We start from the raw sequence: 20,906 nt of genomic DNA, 5'->3' as shown, positions 1-20,906 counted from the left end.
GAGTTCCCCTGTTCAATGTAAACACAACACATGATTTTCTTCTTCTTCCTCTGCTGCCAGTGTTGAGGCCTACAAGCCTAGTTAATGAGGGGTCTTTTGGAACACAAGAGATGTGTGTTTATTAAGAAATTGATAAATGTGTTATCTAAATTCTTACTCTTCGTAAATACATATGTTCTTTCAAAGAAAATTTGAAATATAAAGTTGAAGTGTTATTGAAAATGTGATGAAAGACACGGCAAAGAGAAGTGAACAAGTCTATTCATTTAAAATTTAAAGGCTCAATTGTTATTTCCCAAATCGTCAGTGCTCCCCGTAATCTCTATTTGTTACGTCAAATTTCTCCTCATTCTGTTGGCTTTCATTGTAAATATAGATAACTAATTACAAATATTAAAAGATGTATATTTTTTTACTTTTGTTTTCTACTTAGTGCCCGTATATTCAATTAGATGAATATTACTTATATCTCATATAATCATCGAAGCCCATTAGTATAGTATTTTTGCATGACTTCTCTATTAGCCAAAAGTTCTAGCACAGAACTTCTCGCCAAACGGAGAAAGAAAAGCAATCAGAAAATTTTATGGTCCAGAATCAGAAATTGAAGGCATTTTGTTAATGAAGACCTTTATGTTCAAGATGAATTAGAAGGATCAAAGAATAAAATTTTAGTCTTCAAAAGGCAAATATTTGTTGTTATATCTTTGAAAGGGTGAGAATCAGAACGGGATTAAATTTGAAAATATACTTAAGTTTTGTACTTTTTCTCATTTTGCGGATACAGAAAGAGAACAGCGTGGAAAAATATTTTTCTTACCACTGAGGTCTTCTGTTCCCATTTTCAACAATGAAGCAGGCGCCACACAGAATGGTTAACTTGTGAAGATTCTGGCAATATCATTTAAGATCTCTAAAACTGTAATTTCAGCCTTATGATCAATGCAGAGGGGAAAATGAAGAAAAAATCTTAATAAGCTCGATTTGAAAAATTAAAAAGTGAGGTTAAAAGCTTTTAATTAATATTTATCATTTTTTATCTTACATTTTTCTTTTCATTAAAATTTTTAAACTCCACTTCTTTAATTTTTTAAATGGAGCTCATTAAAATTTTCTCTCCTCTTCTCTCCCCTCCATTTCACTCATACTAAACATAGGGTTAAGGTTTGCCTTATTTTGCTGGTCTACCATACTCACTTTGTATAAAACAAGTGAGTGTGATTCACAAATCTGGCTGGGATTTACCTATGGTTTGACAAAACTACAGATAACATAGAGAGAGGTGTTAGCTTTTGTGTCCAAATCTGACTTCTTATGCACTCTGGATTTTCATGTGTATTATATAATACCCAAAGACATTATATGGCTATATTATCGTTGTTCAAAAGGTTTCTGGATTAAATTCTTTAATCGAAAATAACTGTGACTTTCATTCCGTGTTGTTATGCAGGTACTTTGAGGGTGTGTTATACCTTAACTTCAAGAGATTAAATGCAACAAATACATGTCGTTTTCCTCTGTAATTATAATCTAATAATAATGCCATCCTTTGTCGTGACATGCACCTGCAAACATTCCAAAGCAACGTTGAACTAAAAAAATTTCTGCACTTGTTTCTAAATGATAATTTCCCGAATGAATTTGTGCCTTCTCAAAAATTGAAATGGATAATATATGTACTTGTCGATTTAGCATATTTACCTAACTTACTGTTAAATTTGGATAACAGGCCACATTGCTGCAATTGAAAACCTTTTAAGTGACCTTAAGCACAAAAAAAACTTCTAGATATCTAACTAGGTATATGCTGAGTAAAGACTTTTTTGGGTCAATTTACATTTAAACCCAGAAAAACTCCTATGAAAACTGGAATCAAACCTTAATTGTTGACTTAATCTTGATGTCATCAATTTCATGCGCCGTGATGTCATTTTTTAACAATATTTTTATTTATATAATTCAATTATTTATTTTTTTGGCCTAAAATTATTTACATCATGTATATAAGAAGGAAGGGAGTATTTATTAGGCCATCCCATTACAAGCTTCAACAAAACTTGATGGTGTTGCCCAAAAAAAGAAATTTGATGGTGCACAATGGGAAAATTGCATTAAGCCAAAACGATTTCACCTTTGCTGCCTTGGATTTCACTTTTACATTTATTTCATGTAATTTGGCAGCTCCCTCACATCTTCAAATTTATTGCTCTAGCCCCCCCCCCTCCCAAAAAAAAATTCCTAATTTATTCTCTCATCACCAGTCTCTTCCCTTTTCACCCCACACTTGTTCTTAACTCCCCCAAAGCGTAGAGTCCAGGGCAAAAAAGGCGAAATCACTCAAGGTATGAGCAATTTCACTTTTTTTATTAAAAAAATTAATGTCAGTTGATCAGTTAATATGATTGGAAGTGAGGTGAGAGATGTAATAAAATCGTTTAAAACAAGAACGACTTATCCACATTTTTAAACTCGTTCACATCTACAATGATTTTAAGTGTAGTATTTTAATAAATTCTTTCTCCAATACAGGACCGTGGTAATTTTACTATCGGATCTTGGTAATTTTACTGTTCACAGTATTCCGGTTAATTTGCTCTTGTTTCAGTTTATATGTGAAAGTGATGCCAAAGGGGCCTCAGTTGTAACTAAAAATTTCAAGAATTGACAAAAATGCCCTTTACCGGAGATTTTGTTGGCGGCTCACTGGTAGCTAGAGATTCCGTTGCTGGCATCCAAACAGTCACGCAAAACCTGTCAAACAGAAAGATTACATTTTTAAAATTATAAATTTATATTTTTCTGAAAATTATTTTTTTATAAAATGATTTGTTAAGACCACTGAAGGTGTCTATTTAATTTGCATAATACCACTTTTGAAAAACACTCTTCTCACTTTAGAATTTTCAAAATGACCAAAGTATACTTTAGTCCTTTAATTTTACATATAGTTACAGTTTTATCATTTAATTTTAAAAAAATATTGTTAGGCTTTTAATATTAAAATCATTAGTGTTAAATGATAATTTTTTTATAATAATTATAGTTGTTTTAAAAATTATAGTTAGTATGTTAGCATTTAAGAATATTTTATCAACATTCGAGATTTCAATATTATTATTTTTTATTAACAATTTAAAGGACCAAAAATATATCTTTTATAGTTAAGAAATCATATTGGAATATTATATAAAATTATACTTTAGCCTTTCTAATTTTTTTTAAGAGTTTTTTCCCCAAATTACTGATATCTCAACAAAAATAAAGATTACGGTCCTTAGCTATAAATGAAAATATAATGGATGAATAAAAATGTCCTTTGCCAATTGGTTGTTGGGGACTTGTCCGAGGCAACTTTCCGGTCACCAGAGACCCAACTAATGGAAGGGTCACTTTTAACCCCCGCCCCGGGGGGGGGGTGGTCCGTTAAACTCTTATTTCTAAGAATAATTTAGTCCAAATTACCTAAACAAATAATGCACGAGATGCCTATTGAATTGCGTAACTCCACTACGAAAGAAAATACTAATCTCATTTCAAAATTAATCTGTTCCCAGCTACGTAAAAGTAAGACTATTGAAAAGATATAAATTGTTTACTAAATTTGGGTAACTAGATGTTCAAAAGGCAAGTGCATGGGTTATGATAAATATGATAAGAAAATTGTCCTTCTTATTACGAATATTTGGATGGTCCTGTTAGTTGAAAATATAAAGCAAGCAATTTATCATGACCGAGTAATTGGAAGCTATAAATGCGAGTAAGTTAGATACATAAATGATATTGAAAATATATCTTTATTTATTTATTTGGTATTGATATTAAAAAATTGACAAGTAACTTATTAACTAATTCCTTGTTCTTTTATTAATGAGGGTTTAAAAATTTTAATAAATGCATTAAAGAAATAGTGCTGACTTCTTAGTACTGGTTAAAAAACTATAGGGAATATTTTCAAACACGGATTCCCATTCAGAAAATAGTTACATCAAATCAATTTTCTTATATATAATTATGATAAGTTTTCTAATCATACGTGATTATATGCCTTTTTATTTTCACATGAAAAGAAGATGAGGGAGGAAGAAACATAAACCAGCGACGGAGATGAACGTTGTTGGTGTTTGATAGAAGAGGTGGTCAATTGGTCATTGCAGTTTTTGGAATGGAAGGGATATCACGGACGAGGTGAGGAGCAGACCAGTAAAATCGGTTCTATGAACAGTAATATGATTTTTATTTATTATTATAGGTTTGCCGGTTGGTGGGTCGGTTGGTTGGTTTATGATTGATGTCGCGATCGTCCCATTCCCCCATTGATGGGCGTTGTGACTCAGGAGAACTGCAAGGACGAGCCGTACCCTTTTTCTTCAACCGCGCAGGCCCTTCATGTACGGATATTTTGCAGGTTTCAGATTGCTACTTTCAACTTTACAGCTCATCTCAATTTGTTTTTGGTTACAAGCTCATCTCAATTTTTTTGAGATAGAAAAGTAATTTTAACCCTGCAATCCGGATAGGCAGGAGGCGGGTTCGGTTCGGAGACGGATGGGACCGCGTAAAATAAATGGGACTGGAGGTAGTAGTAAAGTTGTGTGGACAGGACAGGCTGTGAATGGAATAGTAAGGTTGACGACGACTCTGAAGTCTGAAAAGTCAATGGGCGAATCCATAAAGAACTTGCTCAGGCTTTGGTTAAAGCTATCGTCTTTCTTGTTGCTCATCGCATTCCCCAGCTTACAACTCTCTCTTCTTCAAGTTGCACACCATTTCAATCCTCACTCTTATCAACCTTATTCTGCTGTTTCTTCTTCTTCTTCTTCTTCTTCTTCTTCTTCTTCTTGCTCATCGCATTAGTTTCATTGTTACTGATTCCTCTCAAACTCTTCATCACCCACTCTGTGCTCTTCCATTTTCTTTGGCATTTTCCTTCAACTTGCTGACAATCAGGCTTCTCATTTTCTAAAGTGTTTCCAGTTTTTATGTTCACTGTGTTTCCTTGTTCTCAATTTTCTGATCGTGTTTGTTTTGGTTATTTCCAGACATAAGCTACATTTAAAAAAAAAAAATTGTTATTCTTCTTTGCATTAAGTTTGTTTCCTTTTGGTAAAAAAGGAAAAAAAAAAAAAGTTTCTCATTTTCTAAAGCGACTGCAGTTTTTATGTTTACTATGTCTGTTTACTTGCTCTCAACTTTCTGATCAAGTTTGTTTTGGTGATTTCCAGATATCAGCTACATCTAAAAAAATTGTTATTCTTCTTTTGCATTAAGTTTGTCTCGTTCTTGTCGATCGTATGCCCATAATAATTTTTCAAAATTAGGAAAAAAAATTTCTTTAGCTTTACCAGTCTTTTAAGTCGGCTACTTTCTGGTCAATCTATCCGTTCTGTAGGACGTTTCGTACTGCTTCCCTGCATTTAAGTCTTTAAATCTGAACTAAATTTCAAAAAAAACAGAAAAGGGGGGGGGGAGCTGGTTTGAAGATTTTTTTTCTCTTGCCACTATATTCTTCCGCATCTACTGTTGCTTTTGTTGTGGGCAATAAAAAACTAAGAAGTCTGCAATTTAATCAGAACAAGCTTTGGTGCTTCCTTCATCTGTGCTTTATCTGTCGCCAGAGTGGAGCTGATCGCATAAAGTGATATGGGTAAAATCTCTGTCTTGATGGTTAAATATTTCGGATTTGAATTTGTATGAATAACATGTTTCTTGTTTACTTATTTTCTTTCTCTGGTCTTCAACTACAGAACTTTAGCTTCTGCCTTTCCCACATCTCAAGCTCAAGACTATTAACTTCTCATTCACACTGAGCAAGGTATATAACTTTTGGATTGGTTCTCTTATAGTACTGTACGTTTACTGACCGATAAGATCTGATGTTTTTTTTAATCCGTTTGTCCAAAAAAAAAGTCTTCTTCTTGAATAGTTTAACTTTAATACTATTGATGACGAATCATCATTTTTTTAAAGTTGGCGACGAAGAGATTATTTCCATGTCTTGCATATTTTTAAAAATAAAACAATGACAAATTAATCTTTTGGCCCACATAGTTTTAACTTATTTGTAACTTAATCTTTAAATTTTAACTTGGTACAATTCAGTTCCTATTGTGTTAACACTTTGATTTGATGCAATATAATTTATCCATTCATAAATTAGTCCCTATATTTTAGAAAATAGAATTAGAGAAAATTAATTTTCTTTGCCACATGGAGAAAATTAATATTCTAATCTTTATAATTTCATTCAATTTTGTAGCCACGGTGTATGTCCTTTTAATCAACTCCCTGTACTTTCAATCTGCGAATCGCCATCCTTCTCACTATTTATAACTCCCTGCATATTATCAATGAGCTAATAAGCAATCTGGACCGTCCAGATCTAATATGAACGGTCCAGATTTAATATTATTAAATAATTATTTTAAAATAAAAAATTATATTTTTGAAGAATGATAGTTAAGAGATTATTTTTGTTTTTTATCCTATACCTATTAAAATAATTATTTTTAAAAAATAAAATAAAAAATAAAAATAAAAATAAATCTGGACCATCCAAATCAGATCTGAATAGTCCAAATCTGATGAGCATTGGGTGCTCATCAAAACTGATAAGCACCCAATGTAAATCCCCAAAAACATAGGCAAACAGAGGATCTTTATCCTTTTGCTTGTTCAGACATAAGCTATGATTTCAATAAAAAGAATGACAAGGTAAAGAGAAACCATTGAGAGTAGATGACATAAATGAAATAGAAGAGTAAGGAAATCATCGTCAATGTCAAGCCTTGAAGAGTATTGGCCCTGAAATTTTGCTATTCAAGACCTAGCACTTTCAATAGAAAGCAGCGATTATGTTAGACTGTAGTGAGAAGGAACGCCATTCACAGACTGAAAGTGCGGGAAGCTAATTAAAAGAATATAAACTATATATGAGACCTAATAATTATAAATTGAATGAAATTATGAAGATTAAAATATTAGTTTTTCTTAATTTTTTTTCTAAAATATACAGACTAATTTATAAATGGCTAATTATAGGGACTAAGTTATACCAAATTAAAGTTCAAGGATTGAATTACAATCGAGTTAAAATTATGGAGATTAAGTTTTATCAAGTTAAAGTCTAGAGATTAAGTTACAAATGAGTTAATTAAAATTACAAGGACAAAAGATTAATTTCTCCTAAAAAATGACAATATGTTTCCGCCGGGGGCGGGAGGGTATGAAATTCATGTCATTCAAATCAAATCACATCCGATTCCTTCTTGGAGAAAAATACCCCATCCCATCCATTCTTTTGTCAAATGGTAGAGAATCTTAGTTGATCCTTTTCAATTGTTTGTTATCTATGTTTTTACTTTATAAATTACAGTAAATTTATCTCCCCCCCCCCTTCCCTGCGTATAGTGACAGATACAGATATAAAATGTTAAAATTATAAAGAAATTAATATATTTAGGCTTTGGTTTAGTAGGTGTAAAATTATAGAGATAGTAGCGGCAAATACTCCAAAACTATACAACATTTGGTTATTTATATAAGAGATAGATAATTAATTTACAAATATTAAGAAAAATAGTTAAATTAGTTATTTATAATAAATAGGTGTTATCTATCCTAAAATACCATTGTTTACATTAGAATAAAAACCCTCTAACATGTGTAGTCATTGTGAGGACTGCTTTGGGAAAAAAAAGAACAAATATGAAAGATAAGCACATTAAGGTTTTATATTTTAAAACAAATTGAATCTTTAACTGATTCCTATATTTAGGACCCGAGGTAACAATCTCCAAATAAAAATGGTTTGTCATTGCCTATACTATAAAGGTGAAAAACATATTTACCAATTTGATCTTCTAAGAACTTGAGAGTTTCACAGTAACTAAAAGAGGAAAATGGGTAACTACCCAGGCGAGACCTCCATAAAGCCACCTTAGGAAGCTCAAAGCTTTATAAAAGAATAAATATACTAACCCTGATAGTTAAAATAAAAACTAAATGATTAATTTATAAATATTACAAAAAGTAGTTAAGTTAATTATTAATTATTTGCATTAGAATGAAAACCATTGAATCTCTGAGTAGTTCTTATATTTAAGACTAGAATTAGTAATTAATATACACTCCTGTATACATAACTAGCCGGGCAATAGGTTCCAAACAAAATTCCTTAAATCTAATGACCAAACAGGGGGGGAGATATTGGGGTCAAAAAAATTTCGTAGAATTTAAGGATCACGAAATAATTTCCCAAGATATTAAATAATGAGTCAAAAATAAACGACATAAAATATAGAGGGAAAAATGTGCTTCCAAAACGTGTACCGCCACAATCATGGAAGCTCTACCTTTTCATTCGCTACCCCTCTTCTACTTTAAACGCTGTTGTGAATGCCACAGGAAATTCACGGAGTACTGAGTGTTCGTGTGGCTGAGGCCACGTGGGGATTATCTAATATCTATTATTTATTTATTTATTCACTCACTATCTAATAATTATTCTAATATCATTTTATACTAATTAAAATAATTAGATTTTTGATATTAAAAATAACAAAATTTAGGAAAAAATCAGTTCATTTATATATAGTTCCACTTGATTTTTATCAGGTACTTGTATTTTGTATTAGATCTTTATAGTTTTCTTATTTTTAGCCATTAGTCCAAATACTCATTATCTGTTAATTAGAACTGACATGAATGCCAACTGTAAGACATGTAAGTTTCCCAATAATACAAAATCGAAAAGTTTTATAAAAAAAATAAAATGAAGAAGCAAAGATTAAGTGAAATTATAAATATCCATGTGAGCCCTAATTAACTAACAAAATTTAATCTGTAATTGAAAAAACTGTAAAGATCCAATAAAAATGTGGGTAATTGATTAAAAATCAAGTGGAACTATGAAGGCTGTTCGATTAATTTCTTCTTAAATTTAATTATTTTTAATTACAAAATGTAATTATTTTAATTAGAGATAATGTATTCAAATATTCTGAAAGTATTCACGAAAAAGCACTTAACACTTGGAAGGTTTGTTGGACTCTTACATGTCCTAAAAGTTTATTTTCGTGGCATAATAATATGTCTGTTAATTTGACTATTAAATTACGTAATTTGACCAGTATCTTTGACTGAGATTTAATAACGAATAAGAATTCAAGGATGAAATGCTATGAAATGAAACTTTTAAGGTATAGAAGAGATAAAAAATATTTCAGGTGCTGATGAGTGCTTTTTCATAGATACTTTTGGGATATTTAAGTATCTTATTTCTTTTAATTATTATTAAATGGGATTAGAATGATTATTAGATAGTGAATAAATAAATAAATAATAGATATTAGATAATCAAGCACATGACCTTAGACATACAAATACTTGGCGCTCGAATGGATTCCCTCCGGCTACGGGTGTGATGGAGGGAAATGTTCGTGATAAGCGATCAAACGTCAGCGTTTTAAGGTAGAGGAAGGATAGTCAATGGAAGATAAAGAAAAGAAGGGGCTTCGAGCAAGTGAAAGCTTTTATGTCACCTTACGCCAATTAAGGGAAAAATTGAAATTAAAAAAACAGTGGATTTGACGTGGAAATAAGGTTTAAGCTCATCTAATATCCTGAATGTTTTCTATGCTATAATATTTTATGGTACATCCATTATTCTGAAAAAAATTTTTAAAATGGTTCGGTATCTTAAAATATTTTTTGGTACATCTAACACCAAAACAAAAAAAATGAAGTAATTTTTCGGGCATGTGTTTGTGTGTTCTGACCCAAATTTTCTTAGAATAAAGCCAAACCTTTTTTTTTTTTTTGGGGGGCAACAATAATATGGCCAAACCTTAAGTGCGCATTATATACACAACAAAATAAGCAAAACTATATGCGAAACATTGAATCCAATGTCACCATAATCCAATGCAATTAGGGCCTGAGAGCGGTATTTTATATGCATGGAAACAGACCTATCAATGTGACTTGAGCCGAATGATAATGAAGCTTGTAATATTGTGATAGATAATTACTACCAGTTGCAAGAGTAAGTAATAAAAGTTTTACCATTAACGACCTAGAGTGAATCCAAGTATATCATGATAACATTTATGATCGAACATACAAGGTACTGGTTATTCTCGGAAACTGTACTAATTAATTTCCACTTGACACTGAAAGTAGTCCTAATAATAACGATGTAAATGCGTCAACCCATGTATACAACATTTGGAAGTACAAGTAGTAACGGACAGATAAAAGTATCCAAACCCAAAACTACAATATCATGATGCAGTAAAGAGAGAAGACATACTTATTCATGGAAGCTCTACTAGCTGTCTTTTGATACTTAAAATAATTATTATTTACTGTCAAATTATTACTTGTCCTTCCAACATTTAATATTCGATATTCTAACCTCAATGATATTCATGGTATTTGCATTTTACGCCATCAAATTGTATTGTATTTCCTGTGTTAGAATTTTATGCTCTTCGATTAATTCCTTTTCGGCCAGTAAATTATTTGCCTTTGGGTGGTTAAATGCCTATCGAATAGGCTTCTTTGTCTTGGGGTTCATCTACTTATTAGCTCCATAACCAATAATGCCATTTTTTCTTGTCATTACAAATATTTCTCTCAACATTCGCTCAGTCCATTCGTTCTCATCCTTGCTTTGTTTATTCAAGTATTAAATTTGCTTGTCATTTTATTCAGGAAGTAAGAATGGACATTCTCATTTCTGTTGGTGCAAAAATAGCGGAACTTACTGTAGAACCCGTTGGAAGGCAAGCGGGATATTTATTATGCTATAGAAACATTCTTAAGGAGCTAAAGGGTCGAGTAGAGGAGCTGAAGACAACGAAAGAACGTATCGACCGTCAAGTTGACGCTGAAAGAAGAAATGGAAGGGAGATCGAAGGTGATGTGCTAAGATGGCAAGAAAGTGTTACTAAGACTTTAGAAGAAGCACAGCAACTTTGTGAAGATTCATGTGATGCAAATGTTGGGTGTTCCTAATGGTCTTTTCCTAACTTGAAGTCCCGACATCAGCATCGCAGAAAAGCAAAGAAAATGGCAAAAACCATTGTTGAAGTGAAGAAGGAGGGGAATTTTGATAAAGGAGTTGGGTATGTTCCACCTTTGGATATGATAAACAACTTTTCTGCTACTAGAGGAAGTGATCAGCTTGAATCAAGAAACTTAGTCAAGAAGGACGTTGTGTTGTCTCTGAAGGACCCTAAGATCAGCAAAATTGGGGTTTATGGGATAAGCGGCGTGGGAAAGACTACTCTTGTTAAAGAAGTTGCCAAACAAGTTAAGGATGACAAATTGTTTGTTGCGGTGGTTATGGTAACTATATCCCAAACAAATCTTGAAAGAACTCAAGATGAGATTGCAGCACAGTTAGGCCTTCATTTAGAAGGGATGACCTCATCAAGTGAAAGAGCCAACAGCCTGTGTGAGAGGATAAAAAAGGAGAAAACTATCCTCATCATCCTAGATGATTTATGGGAGAAAATTGATTTGGAGAAGTTAGGAATCCCTTCTCTAGATACACATGGAAAAGTTGATTCAGAAAAGATGGGAGTTCCTCCAAAGGATGATTATGAAGGTTGCAAATTATTATTGACTTCAAGAAGTCAAGATATTTTACAAAAGAATGATGCACAAAAGAACTTCCCCCTTCAAGTTTTGAATGGCGAAGAATCCTGGAAATTGTTTGAAGTTATGGTTGGTGAAGTTAAAGTGCTCAGTTCCAAACCATAGCAACCCAAGTGGCTCAAAGGTGTGCAGGCTTGCCTGTTTTGATAGTCACAATTGCAAAGTCATTAAAGGATAAAGGTTTTCATTATTGGAAAGATACCTTGAACAACCTAAAAAGGGTTGATAACAAAGACGTCCAAGAAACCCTTATTTCAGCTTTGGAATTCAATTTGAATCGGTTGGAAGATGAAGTAAAGAAAGTCTTCTTGCTTTGTGGTGTACAGGGAACATTCATAGACATCAGTGACTTGTTGAAATATGCTATTGGTTTGGGTATATTCAAACATGTAGATACCATTGAGGATGCGAGGAATAGGCTTTATAGAGTGACGGATGACTTGAAGGCGTCTTGTTTGTTGGTTGATGTTGATGCAAGATCAGGAATGATCAAGATGCATGATAGTGTTCGTGAAGGAGCCGTCTTGATTGCCTCGAAATATGTTTTCACCAAATGTAATTTGAAGTTGCAAGATTGGCCAAGAAAGGATATTCCAGAAAGATGTACCCATATTATCTTGAAACGTTGTTACATACAAAAGCTTCCTGAAAGGTTAGATTTTCCCCATCTAACATATCTCCTAATAGACAGCACGGATAATCAGACTTTAGAAATTCCAGATACCTTTTTTGAGGGGGTACGAAACCTTGAAGCATTAGACTTAAGAGGCTTGATCATGTCTTCATTGCCAATATCTCTTAGGTATTTGACCAAACTCAAAATGTTGTGTTTGGATTTTTGCTCTTTGAAAGATATGACTGGAATAGGTGTTCTGATAAATTTAGAAATTCTTAGCTTAATCTATTCATCCATGGAAGAGTTCCCCAGTGAAATAGAGCAGTTGACCGGGCTTAGAATGTTGGACTTGAGTAATTCTAGAATTAAGACCACCCTACCCAATATTTTGTGCAAGTTGACCAAAATAGAGGAACTGTATATGGGCCATGCCATAATTAATTGGGAGGTAGAAAGTTCATCTGAGAAAAAGACAAATGCAAGTCTTTCAAAGCTTAGCCATTTGATTTGCTTGACCACTCTAGAAATTCAAGTTAGTGAGGCTTGGCTTTTGCCCAAGGACATACCGTTTGATAAGTTAGAAAGATACAAGATTGTCATTGGGGATAAATGGGAATGGTTAAACAACAAAGAGACATTAAGGTTGCTAAAGGTGAAACTAGATACCAGTATTCGAGGAGAACGAGGGATCAAAACATTGATTGAAAGAGTTGAGGATTTATACTTGGACAAAATAAGTGGCATTTCGAATGTGCTTTTTGAATTGAATGGCGAAGGATTTCCATTGCTAAAGCATTTGCACATCCAAAATAATGGTGAAATTCAACATATTACCAACTCCATGAAGAGGAATCAAACTCAAGCTTTGTTTCCAAAATTAGAGACACTGATACTTCAGAATCTCAATAATTTGGTGAAGATATGTCGTGGTCCGGTTAGGAATAATTCTTTCGGCCAACTTAAGTTCGTCAAAGTCAAAAGTTGTGATCAATTAATATGTCCCTTCTCTGTTTCAGTGGTTCAAGCTTTTTCTCATCTTGTTGAGATTGAAGTTTCAGAATGCAATTCTATGACAAACATTGTGTCTCTGGAAAATGCAGAGAGCGGAAAAATTATTGATGACAATATTGAGTTTGTTTCATTGCACTCTTTGACTCTAAAACATTTGCCAATCATTTACAATTTTTACTCTCACGAGTTGATGTCTCTTCTGAGAACTAAGCAGGGCTCGTTGCAGGCTAATACTCCAACAGCCTTTTTTAGTGCCAAGGTATATCCTTTAAATTTTTTTTTGTACCCTTATATTGATCAAGGTGAGTTATATGCAAAGATGAAACATTTTATCAGCATCATCTTAATTATACATGAATGACGTTAGGTTTTAGATATCCATGATCGTTCAAAATTCTCATTATTAACATTATGTCCATTCTATCTTATTGTGTATTTCTTTTATAAAAGCGAAACTAAAACCATTTTCTTTCACAGGTTAAATTTTCTAATCTGAAGACTTTGAAGTTGAGTTCGGTCAATTTGAAAACAATTTGGGATGACAAAACGCCATGTTTGATGGAGAATTTGGCCAACTTGACTGTAGAAGATTGCAGTGGCTTAAAATATTTATTCCCGTCTTCTATGATTGGAAAACTATCAAATCTCAAGCAACTTGGAATAAGTAAATGTGATACGATGGAGAAGATAGTTGCCATAGACGAGAAATATGGCGTTGCACCAGGAGAGGTAAATTTAATTTGAACCGAAAAAAATTTATTGGGTGGTCGCGTTTGCTTTTATTAACCATAGTTTGGTTCTATGAAGTTGAAATTCAATGTCAATCCCTCCCTCTATTATTAATTTATGAGGGTATGTCTTATATTTTAAATTAATTGAGTTTTCCAATTAGAAGAGTGCATCCACACGTGAAGTCAGCACCCTTATTCCTCCTATGCGGCAATCTATGGGACCATCTGATCCCTTATTCCTTAATTTATTTTAAAGTTATCCCTTAATCTGAACATCAAGAATATTATTTTATTCTCTCAATTTTCGTGTTCTCATTTTTGGAGTCTATTTAGGTTCTGCATTTGCCAGTTCAATAACAGCAGCTCTAACCTTGCAAATAAATATCACAGGTGCTTTTCCCCAAATTGGAAGCAATAATAATAAAAGACATGCAGAACTTAAAGATGATATGGCAACCCATTCTGGCTTCAAATTCTTTGGCCTGCTTTAAAACATTGGAAGTCAAGAACTGTGAAAAAATTGACAAGATATTTCCCAACTATATGAATGGAGCACTTGCAACACTAGAAAAACTGAAGGTTCAAGGCTGTATGTCGGTGGAGGAGATATTCCAGTTGGATGTCGATGCAGATGATACAACACAGCTCAAGTATATCACACTACTTCGATTGCCACAACTGAAACAAATTTGGAGCAAAGGTTCTCAATCAAGTCTTCGCTTTAAGAACTTGAAAGTTGTGCGTGTTGAAGACTGCGATGATTTGGAGTACCTTTTCCCATTCTCCATAACCATGAACTTGCCTCTACTTGAACAAATTACAATAATGCAAGCTAAAAGGATAAAGGAGATCGTTTCTGAGAGAGAAGAACCCTTGGATGATCTTGTCGAATTTGAGTTCAATCAACTAACCTCCGTGGTGCTTTGGAATTTACAAAATTTGCAGGGATTTTGTGCTGGAAATCATAGCTTATCTTGTTCGTCATTGAAAAAATTAGATGTCAATAATTGTAAGAAATTGAAGCTGTTTAGGACACAAGGTACAAGTAGCCAAAGAAGACTTCTTCATGACAATCTCCATGTCTCCATGAAACAACCTCTTTTCACACTTGAAGAGGTATGGCTTGTCTTTTAAGAAAAATAATCATACTTTCTGGGTGTGCATGTTTTTGTCACGATGTGTCTGGAAATCCCTAGATTAAACATCACTCAGGTCCACATTACTTATTAATATTTATATTACTTTTGTAGTTTTTTGTGTTATTTGCAAAGTCACTTATTGAAAGCTTTGTAACTAAGTAAATCTCAAATTTTGATTTCAAATTGATAATATTTTTAATCCATTCCATATATCTCATGATGTAGTTGATTTTAAATATGATATATCTTTCCCTTGTTAAAACCTCTCTCAATATGCTCAATTCAAAAAATATATTGAGACTACCAGCATCATAATATTGGTTGGAACTTTAAAAAAAAAAAAAATTAATACAATTTTCCAAATGTCTTAATTTTTTAATAAACTTTTATTTATTTATTTATTTGTTTCACTTTATATTTGCTGATGCCTCGTACATTGACCTTACCCTAACACAGCTTTTATTAGGGTCTACTGGGTAAAAATATTAGTACTCTTATTTACAGTGGATTTCATTCTTATCTCACACACAACCACACTGCCACACACATATCAGAGGCCTTGTACAGTATGGGGCCCTAGTCAGCCGCCTATTGGCTAGGCCTTACACTCCCTCCGGTCGTATTTTTTCTTGTTTTTTATTAATAACTCAAACATGTTTTATCATACATGTCTTCTCTCCAAAATTTTACTAGTGTCTAAGGGTATCTTTGGCTCAATGAGAGGAGGGGGGGGGAGGAATTTTAATGGAAGGAAGGGGAAGGGAGGAGAGTGGAAGGATTTTAATATTATCATGTTTGGATTTATAAAAAAAGAGGGGAGGGGAGGGAAAAATATTTTAATATGGATAATTTTGTTCTTATTTTATTTAAGATATTGGCATAATGGTCACATCATAACAAAATATGGGCATAATGATCACAACATAATAAAATATGGACATAATGGTTACAACATGGCAAAATATTACCCTTCCCCTCCAAATCCTCCCAATTTTGGAGGGGAGGTTGAGGAGGGGAGGGGAGGGAAAATTTTTTACCCCCTCCTAAAATTTGTGTGTTACCAAACAAGAGAAAATGATTAAAATCCCTCCCCTCCCCTCCCTTCTAAATCCCTCATACCAAACACACCCTAAAGGTCTCTTCAAGTCTAAATATTGGGCACGCTAATAATTGGTCACCTCTATGTTACTCAATTATCTTCTTGAGTATGGTGTTGCTATTATATGATAGTTTAATTTGTCTTCTATCACATTGCTGGGGACAAGAGATTTAATTAACTCTTCCAAGGGGCACCATGAATTCCTGTAAATAGGAGGGTAAAAACATCACCGGACACTTTTTCCTACAAGTGATCAATTTGTTTTGTCCTTGCATGGCATAGGTGACTGACAACTTAGAGTACTTGAGTTTGGACGGTGAGGATGCCCGCATGATATTACAGTCGGAAGTTCCGGACCAATTCCACAAACTCAAAAGTCTCCTGCTCTTCAAATTAGGAGATGCTCAAGCTACTTCCTTATATTGGTTTCTCCAAAATACACCCGGTCTTGAACTTCTAGCCATTGCAGGAAAGTCTTTCAAGGTGATATTCCCGGCCGAAAGGTCTCGAGATGAGAAAGGAGAAATTGATATTAAAACACGACTCAAGACGCTAGTGCTATACAAATTGTATAGACTCGAGCATATATGCAGAGAGGGATGCCAATTGGATCCGGTTCTTGATGTTCTAGAATGCCTACATGTGACAGAATGTTCCAATTTGAAGCACTTGGTGCCTTCCTCAGTAACTTTTAATCACCTAACGTATTTAAAGGTGCAAAATTGCAGGGGATTGATGTATTTAATGACCTCTTCAACCGCAAGAAGTATGATTCAGTTAACAACATTGAAGATAAGAGAGTGTGATTCAGTTGAGCAAATTGTGGCGGAAGAGGGAGGGGAGAGCATAAATGAAATTGTTTTCAACAGTCTAACGGTTCTGGAAATTGATAGTTTGCCCAAACTCCAAATGTTTTGTTCTAGTAGTAACTGCTGCTTCAAGCTTCCAGTGCTGGAGACACTTGTAATAAGGCAATGTGTGAGAATGAAGAGTTTCTCTGCGACAGACACAGGCGCACCATTGCTTCGGAAGATACTAACAGACGAACAAGATGTACAATGGCTTTGTGAATGTGACCTAAACAGTACAGTGAACAAGATGTTCCAAGACAAGGTATGCTTTTATTCTAAGCAATTGTGGATCTCATGACATATGAAGTTGGGGAATACTATTTCTCTATAATCTCAATTAGCCAAACTTTATTGTTCAATGTGTTTTGAATGTTTGGGGATATGTTTGAGTTTAACAAAAACAACCTTTACAAACATGGAGAAACAGATAATCATTCTTTATGTTCTGCTGACCCTATGCACGCCAACAATTGCAGGTGGCATTCCGTGGTTTCGAGTGTCTGGAGCTATCTCGATATCCTGAGTTAGGAGATGTCTGGCTCTGGGACAGTGATGTTAAGCATGAAATGTTTGGTAATTTAAAAAATTTAGTAGTACACAAATGTGACTTTTTATCAAAAGTCCTTTTGCCTTTAAATTTGCTGAAAGTGCTGCCCAACTTGGAAGAGCTTCGAGTGAGTGAGTGTGATTCACTGGAAGCTCTGATTGAATTACCAAATATGAACGAAGGAAGAATGTTAGTGGAAAAGGAGACCATTCATCTGAAAAGAATATATCTCTCTTGCCTTCCTGAGTTCAAGCACATCTGGAAACGAAACTCTCAAGAAATTGTCTCTTTTGAAAATTTTGAGGAGATTTCATTTGATAAAAGTCTGGAGTTGCATACGTCAAAAATCCAAGGATTCAGGGAAACAACAGAAAAAGGTGATAGCTATTATCCAAGGAAGCAGAGTTCCATTGGAGAGGTATGAAACTCTGCTTCCTTGTTCAAATTATATATACCTAATAGACATGAAAATAGCGTTATCCATACCAAGTAATTTACGCATGTAATGAAATACGTACACACACAAACTTTGATGAATAAAAATATGTAATCTATATGTACTTCTAAATTATAAATAGTGTGGCTTTTTAAGAGTTTTAATAGGTCATATATAGATTATAATTTATGACTAATAATTCTATGTTGACGTGGCCTTCACGGCCTAGTTTCGAAGCCATGATGCCCATTGCAGAAAGTTGCTCTTACCGTTTTGACCTGTGCTTCACAACATGATTTATGAAATATTTTGGATAACCTTATTGTGGCTTCTTTTATGCATTATTGAAGTACTTAGAAATATATTTATAAAATGATTATAATTCGTGTGAGATAATTGGAAAAAAAAAGTATAAACACGATTTACATGTTTTATGAGACATATAAACTAGATATTTCTTTTAATTTAATAGGTTACACATAAGTTTTAATACTTTGAAATTTTGAATAATCGCTAAACAAAGAGGTTCATGTTGTGTTTGCTGTCAGTGAGAAGACATGAGGCTAAGTCTGAATAGTAAAATGAAGATGAGCTGGTTGTGTTTGTGTCTATCGTAAAATTTTCCCACAAGAATTTCGTAATTTTTTCCCCTTAATATAAGAGTCAGTTAATACCTTAAATAGTAGTACTAGTGCTTAGAATATTTATTAAAAAAAAAAATCAGAGGACGAAATTCAACTATAGATGTTTCTCTGATGACAACTATATATTATTGGTTTGCCATGTACATATCATGTTTTTGTCGAACATTTTGATAAGGATATAAGTAATTGGATACAATGAAGTGACATAAACAATCCAAATTTATTTATTTTTATTGTGACAAATCATCCAGTATTATGCCATATGCGCTAAGAATATTAAGCCCCTTGTCATTCTTTCCTGGCTAAATGGATTTATGGACTGCACAAAACCACTTAACACGGACGCACGAACGGCGGAATCAATCACTGATCAAATCTGTAGGCCTTCATTTTTTGAAAACTTGTCAAAGTACGTGGCGTGGGCTTGACTTGTTCCAAAGTGATGAGGAAATACAAAAATCTCCGGGAACTTGTTAATTTGCCAGAAACAGAGTTTACTCAAATTATGCATTTGTTTCAATCAAACTTATCCCAAGTATAGTTTATAACTAACAGTGCAACTATTGAGTTGATCGCAGGTGCTTCTACCCAAACTGGAAACAATAATAATAGAAGACTTGCAAAACTTGGAAACAATATGGCACCCTGTCCTAACTCTGAATTCCATGGGTAGCTTCGAGACATTGAAAGTGAAAAAGTGTCAGAAAATTCAGCATATATTTCCAATATACATGAACGAAGTATTTGCAGCTCTACAGACGTTGAAGGTTAAAGACTGCAACTCAGTGCAAGAAATTTTCCAGTTGGGTGCCAAGGAAATGTGCAGTAGAGATGATAAATCACGGCTCAAGAATATAATCTTGCTTCGATTGCCGAAGCTGAAACAAATTTGGAGCACAGATTGCCAATCAAGTCTTCACTTTAAGAGTCTGCAAGTTGTGCGTGTTGAATACTGTGGAGATTTAGAGTACCTTTTTCCGTTCTCCATAGCTAAGCACCTACCTCAACTTGAAGCAATTACAATAAAGAGTGCTGAAAAGATGAAGGAAATTGTTTCCAAGAGAGAAGAACCCTTAGATAATCTTGTCAAATTTGAGTTTAATCAGCTAACCTCTATGGTGCTTTGGAATTTACACGATTTGCAAAGATTTTGTGCTGGAAATCATAGCTTATCTTGTTCATCATTGAAAGCATTAGGTGTCTACAATTGTCAGAAATTAAAGCTGTTCAAGACACAAGATACAAGTAACCAAGAAAGACTTTCTGATGACAATCTCTATGTCTCAATGCAGCAGCCTCTTTTCACTCTCGAAGAGGTAATGCTCATATTTTTAACAAAATAACTAATTAATCTTTCTATGTGTTTGTTTGTGAAGGGTGTGCCCAAGCATAATTGGGCTCTAGGAGAGGTCATTAAATAGACTTAGGTCTATATTACTCATTAATATCTCTATTTTTTAAGTTTTTGTAGTTGCAAAATCATTTATAAAATTTTTATCATGGTTGAGTAGTTGTTTTGCCAAGTTAAGTAATTCTAACATATTACTTTCAATTGACAGTATTGCAAATCCATGCAATATATTTTGTAAAATGGCATTTTAATTTGAAAAAAACTTCTCTCAGCAGCAACAACTATTACAGTATTAATTGCCAATATAATATCTTATAACAAATGCATGCAATTAGAATATAATATATATTTTATATGGTATAACAGTTCTATAGGAGTTTTAGTTTTTTTTGGGTCAAAACTTTCATCTATACCCTCACTTCAGAAAATAAAACAACACCGTTAACATCATAATATTCACTGAAGCTTAAATTTTTTGTTAATATTAAAACAATTTTTCCAATATCTTTATTGTTAATTTTTATAATAATTTTTTTATTTCTTTAACTTTATGCTAGTTACCACTTACATTGACTCTAATTTAACACATTTTTTATTTGAACCATTCAGATCTGATTTGGATGTCTAGATCTATTTTTTATTTTTACTTTTTAAAATAATTATTTTAATGAGTATAGAATCTAAAATAAAGATAATCTCTTAACTATCATTTTAAAAAATATTTTTCATTTAAAAATAAAAAATAAAATTAAACTTAGACTATCCAAATGAGATGTGAATGGTCTAGATATGATGAGGCCGAAACTTGTTCTCACGCCCC

At 33.3% G+C, this 20,906-nt stretch overlaps 2 protein-coding genes across 2 annotated transcripts; both read left to right on the top strand.

Moving 5' to 3' along the window:
* Nucleotides 1–5,765: 5,765 nt before the first annotated feature.
* On the top strand, nt 5,766–12,365 carry LOC114737252 (putative disease resistance protein At3g15700). The gene is made up of 2 exons (XM_028925166.1): nt 5,766–5,812; nt 10,714–12,365. Exon 2 carries the CDS (start codon nt 11,071–11,073, stop codon nt 11,764–11,766), a length of 696 nt encoding a protein of 231 aa, XP_028780999.1. The 5' UTR covers nt 5,766–5,812; nt 10,714–11,070; the 3' UTR covers nt 11,767–12,365.
* Nucleotides 12,366–12,572: 207 nt separating this feature from the next.
* LOC114737244 (uncharacterized) lies at nt 12,573–20,701 on the top strand. The gene is made up of 8 exons (XM_028925160.1): nt 12,573–13,547; nt 13,766–14,012; nt 14,405–15,022; nt 15,050–15,135; nt 17,585–17,681; nt 17,775–18,073; nt 19,314–20,051; nt 20,696–20,701. The coding sequence occupies exons 1-8, from the start codon at nt 12,573–12,575 to the stop codon at nt 20,699–20,701; spliced, it is 3,066 nt and encodes a 1,021-aa protein (XP_028780993.1).
* Nucleotides 20,702–20,906: the final 205 nt, after the last annotated feature.

Source organism: Neltuma alba, unplaced genomic scaffold (genome assembly GCF_004799145.2).
Source record: "Neltuma alba isolate B1F8T4 unplaced genomic scaffold, ASM479914v2 tig00013419_pilon, whole genome shotgun sequence".
NCBI lineage: Eukaryota > Viridiplantae > Streptophyta > Magnoliopsida > Fabales > Fabaceae > Neltuma > Neltuma alba.
Note: the sequence above shows the minus strand (reverse complement) of the source record. Positions and strands in the feature narration are given on the sequence as shown.